The sequence below is a fragment of the Ambystoma mexicanum genome, chromosome 4q (assembly GCF_040938575.1).
Source record: "Ambystoma mexicanum isolate Mex_15411 chromosome 4q, UKY_AmexF1_1, whole genome shotgun sequence".
In the NCBI taxonomy this organism is placed as follows: Eukaryota; Metazoa; Chordata; class Amphibia; order Caudata; family Ambystomatidae; genus Ambystoma; species Ambystoma mexicanum.
Window position 1 is genome coordinate 108056505 of NC_090928.1, and position 25958 is coordinate 108082462.

At 50.6% G+C, this 25958-nt stretch overlaps 1 protein-coding gene across 1 annotated transcript in view; it reads left to right on the forward strand.

Annotated features, from left to right (window-relative positions):
- CLVS2 (clavesin 2) overlaps positions 1-25958 on the forward strand; it is a 409036-nt gene that overhangs the window by 242169 nt on the left and 140909 nt on the right. The window contains exon 2 of the mRNA XM_069607559.1: positions 6540-6714. Within this exon, the coding sequence (XP_069463660.1) occupies positions 6540-6714 (175 nt within the window). The remainder of the gene's footprint in view (positions 1-6539; positions 6715-25958) is intronic.

A 25958-nucleotide genomic window follows, 5' to 3' on the forward strand; every position in this document is an offset into this window, starting at 1 on the left:
GACTACTGTGTGGGTAGTCCAATGGTGGTTTTAGGCAGTGTCCTTCTGTGCCCATAACATCGGCAAAAATGAGTGGCAGCCTATTCTTCATGCATTTCCCTGTGCATTTTCTGGGAAGCTCTGGCCATCATGAGGTTTTCCATGTCAGTACTGCACAGTTTTGAGGTAGGGCCCGGATGCATGGGTAAATACATCCCACATGCCTGGGATGGAACAGGGGAGGTAGAGACCAGCTTCTTGCAGATTTTGAAGAGTTTAGCTAAGTTGTAAGATACCACAGAGATGCAGGTTTAGTTGTGGGCTCTCTTCTTAGCAAGGAGAGAGCGTCTTTATTGCCTTTGGAGCAGATGGCAGGGTAGCTTGTCAGGGGGTGCGGCTGATGCCCTCCACTTCCTCTCAGCCACCATATACCTGCATTTAAGATGAGGTTGGAATCGTACAAAGAAATGCACTTGGATTTGGGCTTCACACGGATCCTCATGACAGGGCAAGTACATCAAGCGTGTTTGAGATAGGGAGATTGAGTTAGATAGGGCTGTCTCAGAGTGTGAGTCAGCCAAAGGTGTAGAAGTAGGAGCGAAAGTAGTGGTGAAAGCCTTAACTGACACACGCTTCATGTGTCGGCTGACCAAGAAGGTAGGGGCAGTGCTGGAGTCGGCTTGGCCTGAGGGCTAGAGAGAGAGAAGTGGGAGAAAAGGAGAAAGTGATCACTCCAAGAGAGAGGAGTGGTGAGAGGGTTAGAGAAGGGGAGGTCTGAGGAGATCAGAATGTCTAGGATGTGCCTTGCAGAGTAAATCAGGCCATTGGGAAGAATAAAGACAGACAGTGTGTGAGAGAGAGAGAGAGTGAGAGAGAGAGAGAGAGAGAGAAAGAGAGAGAGAGAGAGAGAGAGAGAAAGAGAGAGTCACAGAAGTTTTGAAAGAGTCCCAAAGAAGGGCAAGTAGCATCCAGGTTCAGGTTTCCGAGGAGGAGAAATTGAGAGGTAGAGGTGAGGAGGGAGGAGGACAGGTCAGCCCCTTCAGAGAGGAAGAGGGTGACCTGGCCAAGCGGCCTGTAGATAGTGGCCACAGTGAGAGAGAGGCAAGGAGAGATAGAGAGCCTGCAGGCCAGGCATTCAAAGGAGGAGTAGTCCTACATTGGAATGATAGAAGCAGGGATCCACTCCAGAAAGATCAAGGCTACATCCCCACTGAGACGGTTAGTTCTGGGTTCAGAGAGGATCTTGTAGCCATCAGGAAGGACAGTGTCAAAGCTCATGACAGAGATGGCTGTGAACCAAGTCTTGGTGAGACCAAGTATATCCAAATCAAGTTCTTCCTGGAAAACGCAGATGTCAGAGGAGTGTTTGACAGCTGAGCGAGAGTTGAGAGTAGCAATGTGAAGCAGGTTGCCCCCTTTGAAGGACTTCTGTGGAGGGGTACAGGTCAGAGGAATGCCCAGCAGAAGTGTTGGAGGTGCCCAAGGATGGGCAGATAAGAAAGGAGGGGAAGGCATGATAGCCAGGGAGGAGGAAGAGGGTGCCAGTGGGGTGGCGGAGAAAGGAGGTAACAGGGTGGACAGAGAAGCAGCAGAGGGTGCCTTAGGGGTGGCAGAGGATGGAGGTGGCAGAGGAGCCAGATAGGGGAAAGATGGGATAGCAGGACAGGAAAGGAAGTTGATAAGGTGTGGGAAGCATCTATCAAAAAGGAGGAGGTTGGCCTGAGGGCCCTGGACCAAGACGGTGCCATTTAAGTAGACATTAATGATGGTCTTGGAGGAGTGGAAGGGGGCCAGGAGGGCCTCCCACTGGCTGCCACCATTAATGAGAAAAGAGGAAAAAGGAGAGAGAACAGAGACCATATGGGGGATCCATAGGCCTAGAACAGGAACAATAAATAGGATGTCAGTAAGGGTCTGTCTGGAGGAAGCACTGGTATAGGTATCAGCGTTATGGAGTCCTGGTTTGGAGACCAGGATGTCCTTTTTGAGCTTCTTCCTGCCAGACTTAGTGAGAGGGATAGGATATTCATCAGAAAAGCAGTCAGAGAAGATAGGTGAGACAGAAAGCACCATAAGGGTGCAGAGAGGAAGGGGGGAGGGTGAAAGTGGGAAGCCCAAGCAGGGGAGGAGGTAGCACTGGGGAGCATGCAGGCATAGGGGTATAGAAGGGGGTACACAAAAAGGAGGGGGACAAACAAAGTACAAGAAACAAAGGACCAGAGAAATCTAATGCAATACATAGTCAACAGCAAAGTAGAGCGCCCAATAGGGAACCTAGATGAAAAAGGCTGCAGATGCGAAGAACCAACAACAAGGCACAGAGCACAGCATGGGACCTAGAAGGGAAGAAGGACAGAGCCAACAACAAAGCATGCAGCACAGAAGGGGACCTAAATTGAAAGAAGCAGGCAGTGTAGTGTGGCACCAAGAACCGTGGGGAACAGCACAATATCAGAGCAAAGGAGAACAGCACCAAATCAGAGCAAAGGAGGGCGCACAAGGTCAATCAAAAAAGGAACCTAGAAGTAAAGAACATACACAACAGAAATGCAGGCAATGACAACGTAATCCAACAACCATGGAGCAACAAAAATGTCAAGATCAGTACACAATAGATCAAGCGAGGGAGGGAGCTTAAATGAGAGAGGAGAGAAGGGACAGCAGAAAATATGGCGACCTAAGATGCTTGGGAATGCAGCAGCTAAAGAACGAGGGGTGCATGCGGCCAAGTAGAAAAGGAACGCATGCGGCCTAAGTACCAGGGGAGCACACGTGGCCTAAATTGAAAGGGGGCACCCACGGCCTAAGTTGCGAGGGAGCATATGCAGCCTAAGTTATGAGGGAGTATACGTGGCCTAAATTGTGAGAGAGCGCACGTAGCCTAGGTTGTGAGGGGGCACACACAGCCTAGAGTTGCGAGGGAGCGCACACAGCCTAAGATGCGAGGGAGCGCACGTGGCCTAAGATACGAGGCAGCACACATGGCCTAGGATGCGAGGGAGCACACATGACCTAAGGTGCGAGGGAGCGCAAGTAAGCAGGGGGTAGGTCGGTGGGAGGACCGGTCGTGGGAAAAACAATGTGTGTGCAAGAGTGAGAAGGCGCACCTGCTCAGGGTGGTTGGGTGGAGTGGAGCAAGCTAACTCTCCTCTGCACCTTCTTACCGTGCGGCTGCAGAGAGGAGGATGAGGTCATCTGCACTCGCTGTCTACACTGCTACCCGATTGCTGCCAAAAACCTGCATCACTCAACAGTGCATCTTTGTCCTACGAGGGCTTTGCTGCAGAGGGTCCGTACCTCAGTACTTATAAGCATGGAAGCGTGGATGTATTGAAGCGTGCTAGGTGTAATCGGGCAGCGTCTCCTGCACGATTTTATGTCATTTGCTAAATGTTTTTGTATCAAACTATTTTAAGCAAAATAAAAATAAAAAAATAATAACCCATATTTCACTATCAGGTCAATAAGTATGCATGTAATAATACACAGTACTAAAATATACCATGCATATATATAAAAGTGTATATATTTTTCTGTAAAAGGACTCTCTAAGCTCCAATGTCTGTATGTGGGCCCTCTCCTATCGGTGAACCCAAACAAAAAAACTTGGGGTTGGTGAAAACGAGAGAACCATAAAACCTATCAAGCAGGTAAGGTCCCTATGGGCCTACAAAATAATCTACAGTGCCCTAAAGACACAATCCAGCCCTAGTATTTGTAGAAGTTTGAAGGCCTGGTGGTCAACACCTAACACATATGCTAGGTGATGGGAGAAATTGGATAACAAAATTTAGCCAACAGGAAAAATAGGTTAAAATCCCTTAGACGGATAGAACTATTGTTATTCCACAATCAATAAAATGCCCAGGGCATTATAAAAGTATTAATGCACAGTCACTTTAAAATAATACATTATAGCCATAGGGAACACACAACTGTTGTAAACCATAGCCAAATGCTTGCAAGAATCAATACAACATTTTAGCAACAGTTACCTTCCTTAACATTACAGAAACAAATGGATACAGTGCTACTAGATTCAGTCACTGGGCCTCATTACGACCCAGGCGTTAACCATGGCGCTATTAGCGCCATGGTTGTTGCCGGTATTTTACCGATTGCGCCATGGTGGATGGCGGAATTACCGCCCCATTCCAAGGTTGGCGGGGCGGTAATTCCCCATTCACCATTGGCCCTTCCCCATTCCCATTTTTGCCCCCATAGGGCGCAATGGGAATGGGGAAGGCGGTAATTACGGGACCACAAATTGCGGTACCGTCATTACCTTAAAAGTCCCTTGGCGGGTTCCTTCCTTAACGGCTGGTAAAACCAGCCGTTAAGGTGGGGACCCGCAAAGGGACCTCGTAATTAGGCGGTATGGGGTTAACGGCGCCACCTCCTTTTACGGCGCCGTTAACCCCTTACCGCCTGGGTCGTAATGAGGCCCACTCTGTTTAAAGTGCATTCTCCATGATAGAAATGCTGGCTATGACTTCAAAAATGTATATAAAATCACAGAAAGTGTTAAAAGTATGACACGTGGTCTAGAGATCACTGAATCTCTAGTACCCCAGAGTCAATTTCAAGAGAGTTCCAGAGTAAGCTCATAGTTCCATAGGAATGAATGGGAAAACGGCCTTCCACTTTAAGAGAGGTAAGTCTGATCCACCCAACATGTGTGGATTCTGGAATTATCAAATCCAGTGAAGACCAGAGGAGACTCCATGGAAGTGTTCCAGAGGTTGTAAGATAAAACCAGAAACCCAAAAGAAGACGTAGCAGAACAGAATGATCCCAATAGCACTCTAGAGGAAATAAATGTGGTAAGGAATTGCCTCCAAAGAAAGGATCTGTATACTGGACAGGGGGCCGCCTGAGGGTGTGTATCTTGACTAATCCCCACCCTACTACCTAAAGGTAAGCACTCAAATCACTTGTTTTGGAAAAAACCAGCTTCAGCAACCCGATACAACCCTTTGAGTAAACAGCTCTTTTTCACATGTGGGGTTTTCAGATTCAGTTGCCAGGGATTTGAAACGTGAGCTACTGATGATTGCAATGACCCAGCAAAGGAACAAAGGATCTTCCCGGGACTTGGATCCTTAAGCCTGCATCAAGGATGTCAGCAAGAAGGACCACAGGAAGACTAAAGCATCCTTTAAAATGGCACCCAACAGCTCGCTGACAAAAACAAGACAGACGCATTGCAGTATATGGTGCCAGGATGGGGACAATGGATGGTAGCAACTTCTGACTTCCTAAGCTGAAGATCTGGCAATTATTTGAGGCATCAACCACCTTCAGGACATCAGCAGTGACGCACAGCCAATGGATCATTCTGGTATTATACAGTGGTTGACCGCAGTAAACGGCCCAGACACTAGTCCCATCAGATGTGTGGAGTCATCAGAAGTATTTAAGACACCCGTACTGGACCGCTAATAGCCAAAACCCCAAATCACGACATGTCCAAGTCACAGCACTTAGCAAGTATTTCCAGCAAGGGATTTTTTTAAAAAAGGCAAAAATTGTGGGAATCTGTGAAACAAATCCTTCGGCAGGTCGGCAGACTTAGCACCTCTAAGTTACAACAACAAGAAAGCAAGAGAGTGTAACAGGAGTAGGACACATCCTAAATTGCGTTGCAAAAAGGGGCTGGCCAGTGTCTAAACAGCCAGTCACTAAAATGGGCTGGGGGCATGGGGACAGATTACCGACCATACTGATCGGTCAATGCAACTGCCTCTTAGTCTTATCCACCTCCACAGGAAGTGAGAGGGATAGTCCAGGGGCTTATACTTGTCTAAACCAATTATGACCCATATTGTGCCTGCCATGATGGGCTCACAAAGAGCCCAAATGATCAGAATGTCCATTTTAGTCTGCCTCATTTTCACCAAGAGAAAGCAATGCACTGAAACACAAAATGGTTGAACACATGATTTAAAAAGAAAAACCTTGTTACCTCAATTGCTTCCAAAAAGGTACCCTCGGCTACGAATGAGGTAAAATAACTTGTACCACTGGTGAAGCCAAACCTGAAGTATAGCTGCCACCAACCCACTCCCTAAAACCTATGTAGTGAGATAAAATCACCCCAGGGCAACAGTGGGTTGCTTGGGAGTAACACCTGGGACTCCTTAGGAGCGATCAAGTGCCATAGACCTTATACAAGGTAGAAACAGTCGTAATCGCAGGGGGATTTCTAGAGAAGTCCCTCTGGTTACCCCAAAAAAATTCAAGGAACCAAAAAAGAAAGGAGGAAAAAGCAAAAAAGTTGAGGGACCCAAAAAAGGTACCCTAGTTTCCCCAAAATAGGAATTCTTGCTTAACATGTCGCATTGGTTGTTGAATCAGTTCTAATATCTGACAGAAAGCAGCTTCTTTTACATGGCTTTTGCAGTGCCAATAGTTAAATATGACAGTTTGGTTTGCATGAAGAAGTGTATGTACTAGTAACGATATGATTTTTTGTGTATCTAACTCAAATAATTGAGATTAACTTGTCGAGCATGTCATTCTCTTCAACTGAAGTTCCATTTTACCCTTGCTACTTGCAGGTACACCTTGGTGGACATTTTACGTGCCATATTGCTGTCTTTGGAAGCCATGATTGAAGACCCGGAACTTCAAGTGAATGGATTTGTCTTGATCATTGACTGGAGCAACTTTACTTTCAAGCAGGCATCCAAACTGACCCCGAGCATGCTCAGATTAGCCATTGAGGGTCTTCAGGTAAAGAGCTTCTTATTTTATAAGTGTCTTTGCAAGCCATAAGAGTACAATTTCTCTAAGAAATGCTTAATTGACAAAATTAAAATCTCTCACTGCCATCGGCCACTTTCAATCCAGCCCATAGACAATATCCAAAACATCTAAAAAAAGCGAACTCTAAGGGAAGTATTCAAGTGAACAAGTGCTATCAGACATTCAGACTGAGTAAAGCTGATGCCTCCAGTGTTCAATGTTGTCTACCTACACTAGTCTTCCCCTCTTTATTATCTTGATGGTCTGTTTACCCTCAAATCAATGTGTGCCATATGTGCTTAGGAGGTTTACATTTTGTTTTGTTGTTTAACGCATGTGCAATTGTTACTAATAGTCAGCTAGTGTGCACTATGATATCGCTATTAAGCTGTAGATAGAGCGTAGAGCCTAGTTATCCTTTCCTACTCCCAGCTGCACTTAATGAACAGAGGACTTATACAAAGTGATAAAGGTGCCTCTGAAGATCTATAAGGCTATTATCAGTTTGTGGTAGAATAAAATACAATAATTACCGGCATGTTGGCTGCTGCTGATGTCTGAATGTTTGGGCTCAGCTCAAAAACAGACACTGACTGCTTTCCAAGCCTTCTGGTTGGTTTAGAATAGGTCAACAATGACTTCCATGTGCTATTTTTTAGGTTAGCTGTAATGTTCTAAGAGGCTGTAAGAAGGAAGGAGGAAGGCATAAATAGATTGTAGATGATCAGTGGCAGGCACTCTTGTTACTAAAACAGAGTTATGATGTTCTCTGTATCATCACACAGCCACATTACCTTCTTTCACACTCTGTGTCTCTCCTGTTTACTAACATGGAGCTCATGTTGCTCCAAAACGTAATTTTATGGCGGGGACCTGGTGCATTTGCTCTTAGACCTAGCCAGATCCCTGCCACCAAATGTTCGTTATTTGCACACCCCAACTCACCGCCATACATAAGAGGCCATTCAACCCTTAGTCAAGGCTTTTACGAATTCCATGCCGAAAGGTCTCCTACATACAAAGTGCCATTTTTCAAGACTGTGGGCCTCATTACAACCCAGGCGTTAAGGGGTTAACGGTGCCATAAAAGGTGTTGGCGCCGTTAAACCCTTAACGCCTGCTTACGAGGTCCGTTTGCGGGTTGCACTTTAACGCCTGCGTTTAGCAGGCGTTAAAAAACCAACCCGCAAAAGGACCTAGGAGCTAATTACGGCACCATAATTTACGGTGCCGTAATTAGCGCCTTCGCCATTCCCATTGAGCCCTATGGGCCAAAAATGGGAATGGGGTAGGGCCCATGGTGAATGGGGAATTACCGCCCGCCAACCTTGGAATGGGGCGTTAATTCCGCCATTCACCATGGCGGACCCCGGCATGGACCATGGTGCTAATAGCACCATGGTTTAGCGCCGGGGTCGTAATGAGGCCATGTAACATTGTTGATATTCAAAGCAAAATGATGGACCAGGACTGGACCAATTTCAGATCATCTGTTTTGAGGTGACCTGGGCGGTTGAGTGCAGATATGATTTTTTTTATTCCGGCTATTAAAAACTGCAAGTTCCGCCCTAGCGGTGGATTAGTGCTATGGATAGATGTTAGGGTGAATGTTACTACTGAAAAAGTTGAGTCAGGATCCAATGATCTAGTATACCTTAAATTACATTTTGGTACCGGTCAATCCATTTTCTTGTTTAATGTCTATATCAGATGTAATATGCATGTTAAGAAAATCCCGGCCCTCAATAAGATTGTAAAATGTGTCACTCAAAATAACCATCCTGGATATAACTCAGATCTCACATAAAATATTTTGTTCGGGTATTTTAACAAACAGCTTGAACCATCATGTATTACTGAAAGTCTGGTAGCTGATGTGGATGTCTTTTGGAGAACCCCTGACCTGGATTGCTGCCCATCCCTCCTAAGCACGCTTATACTCATGCCCAAGAAGTAGCCTCTCTCCTTTTTTACACTAGGGTTTTGTGGCTGCAATGGCCTCCTTTCTGGGGATCGACCAGCTAATGCAACTTTTAGGAGAGGGAACCAGATGAGCTGTATTGACTACATCTTTCTGGGAACTTACCATTGTCATATTGCTCTATCATTGAAGGTCATCAGTCTGGTCGAGAGTGACCATGACCCTGCCTGTCTTTTTTTAGATTCAGATACTTTTTTTAACCCATGGTCTTTCACTGTTTTACCTACTAATAAAAATACTCTCTATAATAACGGTAGGAGAGTCAAATGGGCTGACATAGACTACTAATCGAATGCCCTACTCTTGTATGACACATTAATGCCCATTTTGAGGCCTACATTGCTGGAGTTGAGTATGACTCACTCTCTGTTTCAAAGTCTTATTTATCTTTAGTGAACACTATTTTTCCTTTTGTAACCAAACCTAACCCACAGATCATTCATACAATTAGGAAACATAACTCCTGGTATGACAAAGATTTCTGAACAGTGCACTTTTCTCACTCAATTAAAACAGCTAAAGATCCTTGTAAAAGTCCACTGCTCGTTGCAGCCTATATACATTTTATTTTCATATTAGAAAAAAAGTGCAGAAGTGGGAATCTCTCCCTAAAGCTCAAGAAAGTAGAGATTCTAAACATTCTTTGGCAAGTGATCTCAGAATTACCATCCATATACCTGGTTATCATCCGAAAGTCAACACCTTTATTTCTAAAAATGATTGGTTTGGCCACTTTAACAAATTATACATGAATGAATTTGAGAATGAGCCTGCTCAAGTAGGTCCATCCTCCGGATTTTAATAACATCTCTGAAGCACAGGTCCTGAAGGCAATTGACTCACAGAAAAGGGGCAAAGCCCCGGTCCCAGACAGAATCCCCATTGATGTTTTTAAAAAAGAACCTGCCACCTGGATTCCTACTTTAACTTGGCTTTTTAACTGTCTTTTCTCAGCCAATGTTGTCCCAACAAGGTGGCAAACTGCAGTAATAGTTCTGATTTTCAAAAATGGACAAATGTTCTGTTCCTGGCAACTATAGGCCAATTAGCCTAGTAGGTAACCTAGCTAAGGTATATGGTAAGATCTTTCTAAACTGGCTGGAAAAATGGGTACAAGATGAGTGCACTATCACAGAGTGGCAGGCTGGCTTCACTCGAGAACTAGGCACAGTAGACCAGGCTTTCTATCTTTGACTTATTTTAACTAAATGTGTGATTTTAAAGAAAGTACCCTTATACTTGGTTTTTATAGATTTTCAAACCCGTTATCAACTTAGTGAACCAAAATGAATTATGGTCCATTTTAAACACCATCCTGAGGTTGTATGAGTCGAACACAGCGATGGCGAGATTTGAACAGAGCGGCAAGACTACAGATCCCTTCCCTGTGCCTAGTGGGGTACGTCAAGGGTGCATACTCGCCTCACTTCTTTTTCTTTTATTATATAAATGATTTGTCTTCACACATTTCAAATTCTGATGCCAATGCCCCATCTATAGACAATAAGAAGGGCAGCATTGTATTATACACCAATGACACAGTCCTGGTTTCCAAGGCCAGAATGGGCCTGCAAAAGCAGCTGGACATCGCACTTGATTTTTGAAAAGATAGACGTCTTTGTGTTAACCGCCAAAAAAACGATAATAATGATAATTTAGCATTTAAATAGCGCTACGAACCCTCAGGTATCTGAGCGCTGCTTATTACCCACGGTGTGTGGTGCTCACATATCAACGGAAGGATGAAAGACTAACAGGCCGATTCATGTAATTCCTCTCAAAAGTGTCGCACGTGGCTGGCGCACAGCGTGCCCGTGCGAATGTCTGCGCCAGCCGCGTGCGATAAAATCAATTTCCGCGCACGGCGTATTCATGGATTCTCGCCACCAAAAGCAGACGTGGCGCAGAGTGGCGCAGCGACCCTGCAGCAGCGCCAGTTACGCCCCCAAGAACGCCCTTGCACAAGGAAAAGCCATCAAGATCGCAAAACCATCGCAAAGGGCCGTGCCAACCCTGTACCAGTTTACCGGACTGGCAAACAGCAAACGCAAAGCGGGGAACGCGTATTACGGGTTTCGGGAAAACGCGTGCGCTAGAAGTTTCACACGCGATCTGGCCTGGGGGAGCGTGTGCGTGTATTTCAGGGGTGGGCGAGAAGTTCCACACGCGATTGGCCTGGGCGCGTGTAGTTCAGAGGTGCGCGAGAAGTTCCACACGCGATCAGGCCTGGGGGAGCGTGTGCGTGTATTTCAGGGGTGCGCGAGAGGTTCCACACGCGATTGGCCTGGGTGCGTGTAGTCCAGAGGTGCGCGAGAAGTTCCACACGCGATCGGGCCTGGGGGAGTGTGTGCGTGTATTTCAGAGGTGCGCGAGAAGTCCCACACGCGATCGGGCCTGGGGGAGCGGGCTACATGTATTTCAGGGGCTCGCGGGTGGTTCTACACGCGATCGGGCCTGGGGGAGCGGGGTACGTGTATTTCAGGGGTGCGCAAGAAGTTCCACACGCGATCGGGCCTGGGGGAGCGTGTGCGTGTATTTCAGGGGTGCGCGAGAAGTTCCACACGCGATTGGCCTGGGTGCGTGTAGTCCAGGGGTGCGCGAGAAGTTCCACACGCGATCGGGCCTGGGGGAGCGTGTGAATGTATTCCAGAGGTGCGAGAGAAGTCCCACACGCGATCGGGCCTGGGGGAGCGTGTGCATGTATTCCAGAGTTGCGCGAGAAGTCCCACACGCGATCGGGCCTGGGGGAGCGGGGTACGTGCATTTCAGGGGCTCGCAGGTGGTTCTACACGCGATCGGGCCTGGGGGAGCGGGGTACGTGTATTTCAGGGGCTCGCGGGTGGTTCTACATGCGATCAGGCCTGGGGGAGCGGGGTACGTGTATTTCAGGGGTGCGCGAGAAGTTCCCCACGCGATCGGGCCTGGGGGAGTGTGTGCGTGTATTTCAGGGGTGCGCGAGAAGTTCCACACGCGATTTGCCTGGGTGCGTGTAGTCCAGAGGTGCGCGAGATGTTCCACACGCGATCGGGCCTGGGGGAGCGTGTGCATGTATTCCAGAGGTGCGCGAGAAGTTCCACACGCGATCGGGCCTGGGGGAGCGTGTGCATGTATTTCAGAGGTGCGCGAGAAGTCCCACACGCGATCGGGCCTGGGCGAGCGGGGTACGTGTATTTCAGGGGCACGCGGGTGGTTCTACACGCGATCGGGCCTGGGGGAGCGGGGTACGTGTATTTCAGGGGTGCGCGAGAAGTTCCACACGCGATCGGGCCTGGGGGAGCGTGTGCGTGTCTTTCAGGGGTGCGTGAGAAGTTCCACACGCGATTGGCCTGGGCGCGTGTAGTTCAGAGGTGCGCGAGAATTTCCACACGCGATCGGGCCTGGGGGAGCGTGTGCGTGTATTTCAGGGGTGCGTGAGAAGTTCCACACGTGATTGGGCTGGGTGCGGGTATTCCAGGGCTGCGCGGGAAGTTTTACACGCTCGCCTACAACACGTATTCATGGAAACTAATGTGGCCAATCCGGAAACACGTACGCCAGCAGGAAGTAGGCGTATGTCCACCCGCACAGCATAAAAGTGCACGCAAACAACAAACAAGCACAGACGCCAGGATGAACATACCGTTCCTAGCAGCAGTGGCCGTGGGATACCGCAGGAGGAGGAGGAGGATAGTCCGGGCCAGAATTTTTACACCCAGAACCAGCCTTTTTGGGATGCCTGATGACCATGTGTATGGGTGGTGTCACACCTCGGCTCCGTTCCACACTACGACACCAAGCTCCATACCTACCTCAGGGCCGGCTGCGGAAAAGGACATCCGACAAAACTATTGCGCTGCGCCGTTCTCTTCGGCATTCTGCAGCGCCATTCCTGATGAAATGGAAAATGCCCTGGAGGCTAACGACTACTGCAACAGCCAGACGGTTCCGAACTACGATTCCCATGAAACCTAAGGGAATTCGTAGTCCTCAACATCACGTGATCTCCACTCACTTGGCTCCACCTCCTCATTGATATAAGCGGCTGCAGCCCGGAGGACGCTGCTTCTGTTTGATAGTTACAACCGGCGCTTAAGTTCCTTCTTTTCGCCCTACTTCCTGAAGCTCCTCCTTACGGTTCTATTCTGCTTCATCCCGTGCTCAGGTAAACAAACCCTCTTTTGAACTAAGGACTGCCTGTCTGCCTGCTGATTCTGTTACCTTCCTGCTCGCTCGTGTACCGACTTTTGGATTGTTATAAGGACTGTCTGCCTGCTGATTCTGTTACCTTCCTGCTCGCTCGTGTACCGACTTTTGGATCGTTATAAGGATTGTCTTCCCATTTTGCTCAAGAGTTTAAAGTGCACTTTGGGGACGCCTTGCAGTTGTGCACCTACCCGGATCTAGTGCGTCCCTCGTTCCGCCCGGGACTAGTTACCCAACTAACATTCCCCGTTTATTATTTTGCACTATCGTTGTTGTTCTGCATCCTGGAGTAAAGGGAACTGTGACTTCCTAGAGGACTATCAGAACATTGTGGTATCAGGCTCCTAGGATTGGGTTGTTCAGCTGGGTCCGTGGTGGCGCGTTTTCTCCCCGCTCTTTCGGGTGATCGGTCCCTCTGTCTGGCTTACATATCAGCAGTGGGTCATATCATCAGAAAGGTCGTTTTCCCTCATAGAGAGGAGGCTCGGGTGGAGGCTCCAACCCGAGCTCTTCAATCAACGCACAGTCTCGCTGGTTTGGCCTCCTATCTTGTCCACTCCCGTGCGGTGAGTAACAAAAACAGAAGCCATGGAAGAGACGGACCCTTTGGCTGCTCTGGTCCGTTTGGTATCCGACTTACGGTCGGACATGACGGCGGCATATGATGCCCTGCACCACCGTATTGATGGTTTGCAACATTTCCCGCCTCCCCACACACTGGGGATAGACACATCTGGTGCCACTGCTTCTGGTTCCGGTGTCTCTCCGGCCTCCACGTCGGGATTTACAGCAGCCCCTGTTCTCATGGCCACACAGTTTCCATTGGCCCCGCCAGAACGCTTCACTGGCGATCCAAAGCATTATCGGACATTCCTCAATCAATGCAAACTGCACTTCCTTTGCCGCCCCGCAGCTTTTCCCAATTCAACCACAAAGGCGGCGTTTGTCCTTTCACATCTAGGAGGGACGGCTGCAGCCTGGGCCAATCCGTTACTCGAAGCTAATAGCTTCCTATTATATGACTGTGATGCCCTCATCATCGCCATGAACAGGGTTTTTGATACCCGTTATAAATCCCAAGCTACAGACCTAGAGTTCCTGAACTTACGTCAGGGTACTTCTTCTCTGTTCACTTATCTTACCAGGTTCAATCAACTCGCTGCTGAGACTGACTGGCCCGAAGAAAAGAAATCAGCAGTGTTCTATAAAGGGTTGTCAGAAGAGTTGAAGGACACCCTAGCAACGGTACCAGTAGTCCCTACCGTATTTGGTGAACTCCTGGACCTGGTATTACAGATTGACGCTAGAAGAGCTGAAAGGAAAGGGGAACGCAAGTCAACTACACCAATACCCCCTCCCTTGGATTCTGTCAGTCTTCCTTCTTCTGTTCCAGAACCTATGCAGGTGGGAGCCGTCCGAGGTCCTTTAACACCTGCACAACGGGAGCACCGGCGATCCCATAATCTGTGTATGTATTGTGGATCAGCCGAACATTTGCTAATTGATTGTCCCAAGAGACCCCACAAAAAGGCGGGAAACGCCAGAACCCGGCGATAGACGGAGTCCCTACGCCGGGGGTATACTCTTTGGACTCTCACGGGGTCGCTTTTGCCCCAGTCAGCCTGCCGGTAGTCTTTACCGTGACCCCTGACACTTCATTTTCATCCCTTGCCATTATTGATTCTGGGGCCACCGGTAATTATATGGACTACGAATATGCTGTAAAAAACAACGTACCAGTCCTGTCTAAAGCTCAACCCGAAACTGTACATGCAGTTGACGGTACATCCTTGATCTCCGGTCTGGTGACCCAAAACACGTCTCTGCTCCGGATGCAGACAGAGGACGGGCATGTGGAATCCTTATCGTTTGACTTGATCAAAGCTCCCCAGTTTCGGGTCATATTGGGAATCCCTTGGCTACGACACCATAATCCCTCTATTGACTGGGCAAACAGGGTGGTTCAGTTCCCTTCCTCCTTGTGCAATGAAAAATGTTTTCAGAACACAAGTGTGTATCCAGAATCATCTTCTCAGGCGTTGGTAGCATCCATGGCAGTCATCGGGGCCGTTTCTACCCCTACGCACATTCCTTCGGAATACCTCTCCTTTCGGGATGTGTTTGACAAAGGGGGGGGCAGATCACCTGCCACCTCACAGACCATATGACTGCCCTATTGATCTGGTGCCAGGTTCTAAAATCCCGGTTGGGAGAGTGTATTCTCTTACCATACCCGAGGACAAGGTACTGAAAGAGTACATCGACAAATCATTGGTCACTGGGTTTATTAGACCTTCTAAATCTCCTGCTGCGTCTCCTCTCTTCTTTGTCCCGAAGAAAGAAGGAGACCTCCGTCCTTGTGTTGATTATAGAGCATTGAATGCCATTACGATAAAAAATCAGTACCCCCTTCCATTGATTTCGGTCCTTTTGGATCAACTCGGGTCTTCTGTCATCTTTACCAAATTGGATCTCCGGGGCGCCTATAATCTCGTCAGAATGCGTGAAGGGGACGAGTGGAAAACGGCATTCAAAACCCGGTATGGTCTGTTCGAGTATCTAGTGATGCCCTTCGGACTTTGTAACGCTCCGGCCACGTTTCAGGCCTTTATGAATGACATCTTTCATGACTGTCTAGACCAGTTTGTTGTTGTTTATCTGGACGACATTTTAATATACTCATCCTCCACTGAACAACACACTGAACACGTACGCTTTGTACTACAACGGCTCAGGGAAAACAATCTATTTGTCAAAGCAGAGAAGTGTGTATTCAACACTACCGAGGTTGAATTCCTCGGTTACAACCTTACCAACCAAGGCATCAGAATGAGTCGTTCCAAAGTTAAGGCGGTACTTGAATGGCCTGTCCCTACCTCAATTAAAGCCTTGCAGTCCTTTCTGGGATTTGCTAATTTCTATAGGCGTTTTATCCACTCTTTTTCATCCATTTCAGCCCCCCTCACTGCTCTGACAAGCTCTAAGAAACCATATCGATGGGATGAGGAGGCGCAGAACGCCTTTGAGGCTTTGAAAGCTGCGTTCTCCACCGCTCCGGTCTTACAACATCCTAATCCTCATCTACCCTTTCTAGTGGAGGCTGATGCTTCTGGTTCCGCCATTGGGGCGGTTCTGTCTCAGCGTTGTCCCGACTCCGGGGAGATCCATCCAGTCGCCTATTATTCTAGAAAACTAACCCAATACGAACGCAACTACCCCATCACTGAAAGAGAACTCTTGGCCATCAAGGACGCCTTCTCAGAATGGAGGCACCATTTACTGGGTGCACGTCATCTGGTCACGGTCTTCTCTGACCATCGGAGTCTCCTGGCGTTTAAATCCAGGAAATGCCTCACCGCTCGTCAGGCCCGCTGGCATCTCTTCTTTTCCCAGTTCAACTTCACCATCACCTTCCGGCCGGCCCGACTCAACACATGTGCCGACGCATTATCGCGTCTGAATCACAACCCGAGCAATTCTGCATCAGACCGTTCTCTATTGTTACCTTGTAGGGTGGTTTGTGGTTGCACACCCCAGCCTTCGCTTCGCTCCCTGGTCTCGGAATGGGTTTCCTCACATGCAGAGGAATGCATGGCCCTCAATCTCGATGTAGTACAGGGATTGCCATACATTCAGGGTCGTTTATACTTGCCACCTGGGGAGGCACGCCTCCGCGCCCTGGAATGGTCTCATGACTCGTTAATAGCGGCCCACCCGGGTCAACAAAAAACTCTGGACTCTCTGCGTCGCTGGGCGTGGTGGCCCTCTATGTCTAGGGATGTGGTTGACTATCTGGCCGCTTGTTCTGTGTGTGCCCAATGCAAAATATCACGTTCCAAACCAGTGGGGTTATTGCAACCACTTCCGGTGCCGCACAAGCCGTGGTATATGGTCTCCATGGACTTCATAGTGGATCTGCCTCCGGTGGATGGTTTTGATACTATCTGGGTGGTCATTGACTATTTCACCAAAATGGCACTCTTTATTCCTTGTATGGGTCTGCCCTCAGCACCAGTTTTGGCATCTATGTTCCTCAAGCACATCTTCCGTTTCTTTGGTCTACCATCCATCGTGGTGTCAGATCGCGGCCCACAGTTTACCTCGCGTTTTTGGAGAGCCTTAACTGTATCTTTACACATTGACGATCGGTACAGCACTGCCTATCACCCTCAGACGGACGGGCAGACTGAGAGAGTCAACGCTACTCTAGAGCAGTTCCTCCGTTGTCTGTGCTTACGCTTTCAGTCTTCCTGGTTGACGATGTTGCCGCCAGCTGAATTTGCCTATAATAATTCTTTGCACTCGGCTTCTGGGGTGTCACCCTTCTATGCATTGTATGGGCAGCATCCACGGTCGTTGCCCTTGGATCCTTCTGTTCCCTTGGATAATCCAGCGGCTCAGGCATGCGTTCGGGACATCAAATCCGTCCACATGGCAGTTCGTTTGCATCTCCTCACTGCCCAGAATAGGGCCAAGAAGTATGCTGACCGGCGTCGGAGTCCTGCGCCGACATACGAGGTGGGCATGAAGGTCTGGTTATCTACGCGCAACCTGAAAATTCCTGGTAAACGCATGCTTTTGCCCAAATTTGTGGGTCCCTATTCTGTCACTGATGTGGTTAGTCCTGTGGCGGTGCGACTTTCTCTGCCCGCCTCATGGAAATTGCATCCTGTCTTTCATGTATGTCTCCTTAAGCCCTGTCCTCCTGCTACTCGTTTGCCACTCCGCCCCCCTCCCGTGCGGGTGCAGGGCGATGTTGAATACGAAGTGGCGGATATCCTGGACTTCCGATTACGCAGGGGTCGTCCGTTTTACCTGGTTGACTGGAAGGGCTACGGTCCTGAAGACAGATCTTGGGAACCGCTGCATAATATCCGTTCTCCTAGACTCCTACGCCGCTTCCATGCGCGCAGGGGGTGGGCGCCGCCTTTGGGGGCGGATGCTGTCACACCTCGGCTCCGTTCCACACTACGACACCAAGCTCCATACCTACCTCAGGGCCGGCTGCGGAAAAGGACATCCGACAAAACTATTGCGCTGCGCCGTTCTCTTCGGCATTCTGCAGCGCCATTCCTGATGAAATGGAAAATGCCCTGGAGGCTAACGACTACTGCAACAGCCAGACGGTTCCGAACTACGATTCCCATGAAACCTAAGGGAATTCGTAGTCCTCAACATCACGTGATCTCCACTCACTTGGCTCCACCTCCTCATTGATATAAGCGGCTGCAGCCCGGAGGACGCTGCTTCTGTTTGATAGTTACAACCGGCGCTTAAGTTCCTTCTTTTCGCCCTACTTCCTGAAGCTCCTCCTTACGGTTCTATTCTGCTTCATCCCGTGCTCAGGTAAACAAACCCTCTTTTGAACTAAGGACTGCCTGTCTGCCTGCTGATTCTGTTACCTTCCTGCTCGCTCGTGTACCGACTTTTGGATTGTTATAAGGACTGTCTGCCTGCTGATTCTGTTACCTTCCTGCTCGCTCGTGTACCGACTTTTGGATCGTTATAAGGATTGTCTTCCCATTTTGCTCAAGAGTTTAAAGTGCACTTTGGGGACGCCTTGCAGTTGTGCACCTACCCGGATCTAGTGCGTCCCTCGTTCCGCCCGGGACTAGTTACCCAACTAACATTCCCCGTTTATTATTTTGCACTATCGTTGTTGTTCTGCATCCTGGAGTAAAGGGAACTGTGACTTCCTAGAGGACTATCAGAACATTGTGGTATCAGGCTCCTAGGATTGGGTTGTTCAGCTGGGTCCGTGGCGGCGCGTTTTCTCCCCGCTCTTTCGGGTGATCGGTCCCTCTGTCTGGCTTACATATCAGCAGTGGGTCATATCATCAGAAAGGTCGTTTTCCCTCATAGAGAGGAGGCTCGGGTGGAGGCTCCAACCCGAGCTCTTCAATCAACGCACAGTCTCGCTGGTTTGGCCTCCTATCTTGTCCACTCCCGTGCGGTGAGTAACAGGTGGTACAGGTTTCCACCTCACATAATACTCGACCTGGTCAGTGAGTGGGAGGATGACCTCACATCAACCACCCTGTGCTCCCAAGCACTCAGCCCCCTGGAGAAGGTCCTCAATGTACTGCACTTCCTGGCCAATGGATCATTTCAGCTGACAAGTGCCATAGTGGGGGGGGGTGTCACAGGCCACGCAGTCACGCTGCCTACACCAGGTCGTGGCCATCATCACTGCACGCCCATCAGTAGCAGGCACATATATCTGCCCAGAACACCTGCAGAAAGGCAGGCTGTTGCCCAGGATTTCTACAGGGTGGCACAATTCCCCAAAGTGCTAGGTGCCATTGATTGCACCCATGTGGCCCTACGTCCCCCCAGGGCAACTGAGCAAATCTAAAAAAACCGCAAGCACTGGCATTCCATCAACGCCCAGGTAGTATGTGATGCCAAGGGAATCATCACCTCAGTATACGCCAACTATCCAGGCTCCACCCATGACAGTTTCATCTACAGAATGTCTACCCTAAACCGGGACATAGAAGCTGGGCGGCATGGCGATACATGGCTGCTCAGTGAGTATAAATGCCACTGCACATGCATGCATGTCAGATACTGAGTAATGTCACAACCCCACTGATGATACCCATCACCACCTCCCCAGGGGACAGTGCCTACCCTCTCAGCACCCACATGATGACGCCAATTCGGAACCCCACCACGCCACCCCAGGTAAGATACAACACAGCCCACATTGCAACCCGGGGCACCGTGGAGCGCACATTCGGAGTGCTCAAGTCACGCTTCCGCTCCCTTGACCGTTCTGGCGGGCAGCTGTTATACGCTCCCCCAGTAGTGTGCAGGATCATAGTGGCAGCATGTGTCCTGCACAATGTTGCAACACGCCAGGGCCTGGCCGTGGACATGGTGGTGCCCCCACATCCCAACCACATGCATGCCCACTGCGCATGGGAGGGGAAAGGGCATGGAGTGAGGAAGCCCGTAGGCAGCTTGTGGCTAATTACTTCACATAAAATCACAGCCCTGTGGAGTGCACACAGCCCTGGCACATACCAGCTGACAATCAATGATGATTGTAACTGACAATTATGATGTGTCAATGGACAGACAACTGTCACAACCATACCAGCCTGAGATTGTACATCTGGAAGTGTTCCATTGTGTGCTTCCCTACCTACACAAACACCACCAATGCTGTGTTCAAAAGACACACTTCTATGCTGCTAAAATCATTACCCCCTTGCAAGACACAACATGACAACAGTGCCATGTCACCCAACCCCTCCCCAGCACTGTCACCCAACACACCATGGCATGACATGCCATGTGAGAGCAAACAAAGTCATCCCCCAAACATGACACGTGTCACAAAGTACAGTGTCCCTAATGGAAACTGGCCACACACAATATGCCCACATAAATGTAGAAACAACAACACACATGACCAAATACTTACCACAATACAATCGACATAGCATAAACATGACAGTACTAAGGCAAAGTATACGTAGTCTTACAACATGAGAATGCCAGCACATCCACCACCTCCAACTGTACAGTGTTGTTGCCACGCACATCTGGAAGTCCACTGCTCACAACATGAGCTCCATCTCCAAAGTGGACGGCCTTGTGAAGACATGAGGAATGAACCTGCAAATTAGGAGGGAGACATGGATGCACAAGCACACATCAATACACCATGCAGTGCACAATACAACAATATGCACTAGGAATGTATACACAGTATTGACTACAGACTGCCCACACAGCTCATGGGAGTCCAACGTCACTGTGTAATTCACTGTCACTTGGGCACACCCTTTGCAAGCCCATAGAAACGGGAAGCAGGAGGGGTGTGTGTCTCACGAACCCAAGCATCTAACCCAAACTCAGGACAAGCCTGCATGTGCCCAGCCGGAATACAGTGGATGCCCACGGGAGCCACACAAGGCAACACACTGCAACAAAAAATCAAAAATCAAAAATCAAAAATGGCCATGTGTGGGCCAGGGGGGGTGGGGGAGGCCACCCAGGAGGTCCGAGGACAGGGTGCCCACCAACAGCCACCTGCGTGAATGTTGCGAAAAAAAAACACCTCCATGGGCTCATGGCCTGCACGGCTACTAAATAGTGGGAGATTCACTGCTGGATTCGCTCTCCTCAACCTCTGCTGCTGCTGCCACAGGAGGTGGTGGGGCTATGGGAGGCAGCCCACGCAAATCCCTAGTTTGGTCCTCCATGGCAGCAAGCATGCGGGTCTGGAAGGCCTCGTTCTGGAGGGATATGGTGCGGAGATCCCCATGCAACACCCGACGTGTTGCCCGGACCTCCGCCCGAGTTGCCTGCATCTCTGCTGAGAGCGTACGGGTGACGCGCTCCAGCAGCTGTTCCGCCCTGGTGACAGTGGAAGCCTCAAGGTCCACAAGAGTCTGCCTGAGGTGCCGGACCTCTCCCCTCAGGGCTTCCCTCTGTCCCTGGGCATCTATAGAAATTGATTCCATCAGATTGTCCAGGGCCGCCTGTCTGTCCCTGTTGGACGCCAACATGTCCTCCCTGACTGATTGGCAAATGGAGTCTGTTGCCTGCTGTAGTAGCTCAATCTGCCTTTCTGGGGGGACAATTGAAGTGGCCACCCTCTCCATGGCTTGAGCAATCATTTCTGATGATGCTGCCTGTTGGTTGGCCATACCGTAAATGGATTGCTCCCATGCGGTATTGCCTGGTGGCGGACGGCCACCACGTTGGCGGGCACCACACCTGTCTGGGGCAAGGCGAACTGCGCCTTGCTGTGTCGGCACTGCCTGAGGCTGCAGGACTGCATTTCCCCTCTGAACTGCTGGCCCAGGAACAGGATCAGATGTTGCGGAGTGTGGCCCTGCATCCGTAACCACCACAGGCGCACCTACCAACACTGACATCCCCATAGTGGGCTCTACCCCTGGTGCAGGTGGGTCGGACAGAACAGTATCCCTTCCATGAACACATACCTGCGAATCCACATAGGCCTCATCCGAATCAACACCTGAAAAGAGTTCTGGGGAGGTGCAGCCAGGGACACCCATGGACAGTATGGCCTGCAGCAAGAGAGGATTCTCCCCCACCACCAAACCACATCCCCCACTGGTGCCTGGTCGTGCTTCAGATCCCTCCTGGGCCTGCACCATCTCCTCTCCCTCAACAGCATCAGGTGCGTCATCCTCTGCAAAAACATGAAAGACAAAAAATGGAAACAGGCATTAGCACCATGGCACGCAATTAGGCCAGACAAGCTACAGTACCAGTACTTGATTTACACATGTCCCACATGACTATAACCCTCTCATGCATGCACTGTCCATGAGTTGGAAGGGGAGGAAAATGTCAGACCCTGATGACACCAAGATGGGAGAGCAACACATCAGCTGCATGCTGGCTATCAGTGCCATCAAACATTGGCCTATGAGTGGCATGTCCAATACACATACATGACACATGCCATCACACAGATGGCATGTACCATAGGCATGTCATATATGTGGCAATAGGGTAGAGTGATGCGCAGTAGAACCAGGTGAATTCCTACAATCAGCCTGAATGAACACAGCTAAATACGGAACAATGTTGTAGCAAGATGCCACTTCAAGGGCAACTGGCGCGATGTAGTGCAAAACGCCTACTGTGGCCAGAAGGGATACTGTAATACCCAAATCCCGGGGCGCCGAATGCATTGGATGAAGCACATGGGTGGGCCAAAACCCTCAGGCACACACACCCTGACCTGGCATTCAACCAGAACCCATCCCACAAACAACATACACATGGATCACACACACATGCATGTGCACTCACCGGACAATGCCTCGTAATCTGGCAGTTCTCCCACACCTTGGATCTGCTCCTCTGTGACGTAGGTCCCAGCAACATGCTCATGTAGAGTGAGTTTTATGTCCTCTTGTGGAGACCCGCCTCCAGTTACCAGAGTTGCGGCATGACTTGATGCCAGCTTTTTCTTAGCCCTACGCTTAAGGTCGTTCCAGCGCTTGTAGCACTCAACAGCTGTGCTCCTCATAAACCCAAGGGCACTTATGCTGTCCGCGATGGACTGCCAGTGTGCCTAACGTCGAGCAGGTGTAATCCTACACCCTGAAGTGACCAACATTTCGGCGTCATGTTCGGACACATACTGCACAAGTGCATCCAGTTCGGCATCATTGAAGCTAGGCTTCCTTGGCGTGCCGGACCGTGTAGCCATGTCGGGGTCATCAGCCTGTACTGGACGAGCACTCTTCCTCTTTCTTTTTGTGGGTGGTGGGGATCCGGAGTGCCCTACGCCGCTCTGGACACTAGAGGCAGGAGCACCGGTGGACTGTGTAGTAGTAGTGTGCGATGGCACACTGACCACATGACTTTCTGCAGGCATTAGCTGAAGTGTGATGATGGCAGGGGGAACCTCAGTCTGATGTACCGGGACCAACACTGTCCTTGCTGGGGGAGTCAGAGCTGGGGTGGACGGAGCTGCAGCTGCCCCTGCAGCCTCCCCACCCCGCCTACTCGGGGCAGCAGATGACATGGCTGCCCCTGTACCAAGTGGCCTGGTGACACTGGCTTGCGCCGCCACCCGTGGCCTAGACTTGGCGACCTGGAAGTCAGCCTGGGAGTCACCCTGTGCTAGGTCAGGTGCCACAACGGGCCGGTCCAACAAGGGCTGAGCAGGGATGGTGTCAGCCACGTTTCCCTCAACCATGGGGGGGGGATGTGTGTCCCTGACTGGCCCTCCACACGTGGGGGGCTAGGGGGAGTCTGCAAATCCTGGCCACGTCCCCTACCGCGCCCACCACGCCCACCTCTTGAGGCTCGGCCACCTTTGCCACCCTTACCACTTGCTCGCCTGGCACTGATGGAGTTGTGCGTATGGGAGTTGCAGTGGACAATTGTCCTGGGCAATTGGGGGTCAAAGGGGTAGGGTACTAGATGGAATTCGTACCCAAGTGCTCTAGCAAGGCTGTATGGAACCCCTGGGGAAAGATGACGGGTCACGCAACGCACAGGCACCCCTAAAACAGAAAATGACGTGCACACAACCCCTCGTAGACCACGTGCGTGGGAAAAGGAACCTGCACTACGCTGTGGCACCCAGAAACACAAAAATGAACGTATGCGTGTCACACGCAGCCTACAATGACCTCTGAAGGGGTACGCTACACACGGGGCTAGCACAGTTGGTAAATATGTGCGCGACTCACCGTCTGCCTGGGAAAAGAGCGTGAAAAATACGCGCATGTGCACGTTGGCAACACCCCCGCCAAAAGAAGAATTGTACACTGTCTGAGGAGACAGGACAAAAGGAGAAGTCAACGCTGTTTGAGGAAACATGTCGAAGAGAAAATCAGAAAAATACTGACAGAGGTAACAGGGAGTACGAACTAGAAACGCTGTGAAGTAAATCGCGTGTGAACCGACAAGAAGTACAGATTTCACCCACTCGCTCTCCACGGGAAGCACGTACAAGGAAATGACGTACTACACGCACCTTTTAAACCGCACCACACGTCCAACGTCACTTCCGAGTATACGCGCTGAGGCACTATCCTCCAATTTCGCGGGCTGACACTCGGACGTGCTGTTTTTGGTCTTGTAACATTCCCCCGGGTACAGGGACACGCCCGCGCGTGTCACGTCACAGACGCGCCTGCGCTGTCAGGGCCTTTGGTCCAATGGAATCGCGTACTCAGGCCAATCGCGTGTGGAACTTCTCGCGCACCTCTGGAATACACGCACACGCTCCCCCAGGCACGATCGCGTGTGAAACTTCTCGCGCACCCCTGAATTACACGCGCCCAGGCAAATCGCGTGTGGAACTTCTCGCGCACCTCTGAAATACACGCGCCCAGGCCAATCGCGTGTGGAACTTCTCGCGCACCCCTGAAATACATGCACCCAGGCCAATCGCGTGTGGAACTTCTCGCGCACCTCTGGAATACACGCACACGCTGCCCCAGGCCCGATCGCGTGTGAAACTTCTCGCGCACCCCTGAAATACAGGCGACCAGGCAAATCGCGTGTGGAACTTCTCGCGCACCTCTGAAATACACGCGCCCAGGCCAATCGCGTGTGGAACTTGTCGCGCACCCCTGGGATACACGCGCCCAGGCCAATCGCGTGTGAAACTTCTCGCGCACCCCTGAAATACACGCGCCCAGGCCAATCGCATGTGGAACTTCTGGCGCACCTCAGAAATACACGCACACGCTCCCCCAGGCCCGATCGCGTGTGGAACTTCTCGCGCACCCCTGAAATACACGCGCCCAGGCCAATCGCTTGTGGAACTTCTTGCGCACCTCTGGAATACACGCACACGCTCCCCAGGCCCGATCGCGTGTGAAACTTCTCGCGCACCCCTGAAATACACGCGCCTAGGCAAATCGCGTGTGGAACTTCTCGCGCACCTCTGAAATACACGCGCCCAGGCCAATCGCGTGTGGAACTTCTCGCGCACCCCTGGGATACACGCGCCCAGGCCAATCATGTGTGAAACTTCTCGCGCACCCTGCGCCCAGGCCAATCGCGTGTGGAACTTCTCGCGCACCTCAGAAATACATGCACACGCTCCCCCAGGCCCGATCGTGTGTGGAACTTCTCGCGCACCCCTGAAATACACGCGCCCAGGCCAATCGCGTGTGGAACTTCTCGCGCACCCCTGAAATACACGCGCCCAGGCCAATCGCGTGTGGAACTTCTCGCGCGCCTCTGGAATACACGCACACGCTCCCCCAGGCCCGATCGCGTGTGAAACTTCTCGCGCACCCCTGAAATACACGCGCCCAGGCAAATCGCGTGTGGAACTTCTCGCGCACCCCTGGGATACACGCGCCCAGGCCAATCACGTGTGAAACTTCTCGTGCACCCCGCGCCCAGGCCAATCGCGTGTGGAACTTCTCGCGCACCTCAGAAATACACGCACACGCTCCCCCAGGCCCGATCGCGTGTGGAACTTCTCGCGCACCTCTGAAATACATGTACCCCGCTCCCCCAGGCCCGATCGCGTGTGGGACTTCTCGCGCACCTCTGAAATACACGCACACGCTCCCCCAGGCCCGATCGCGTGTGGGCCTTC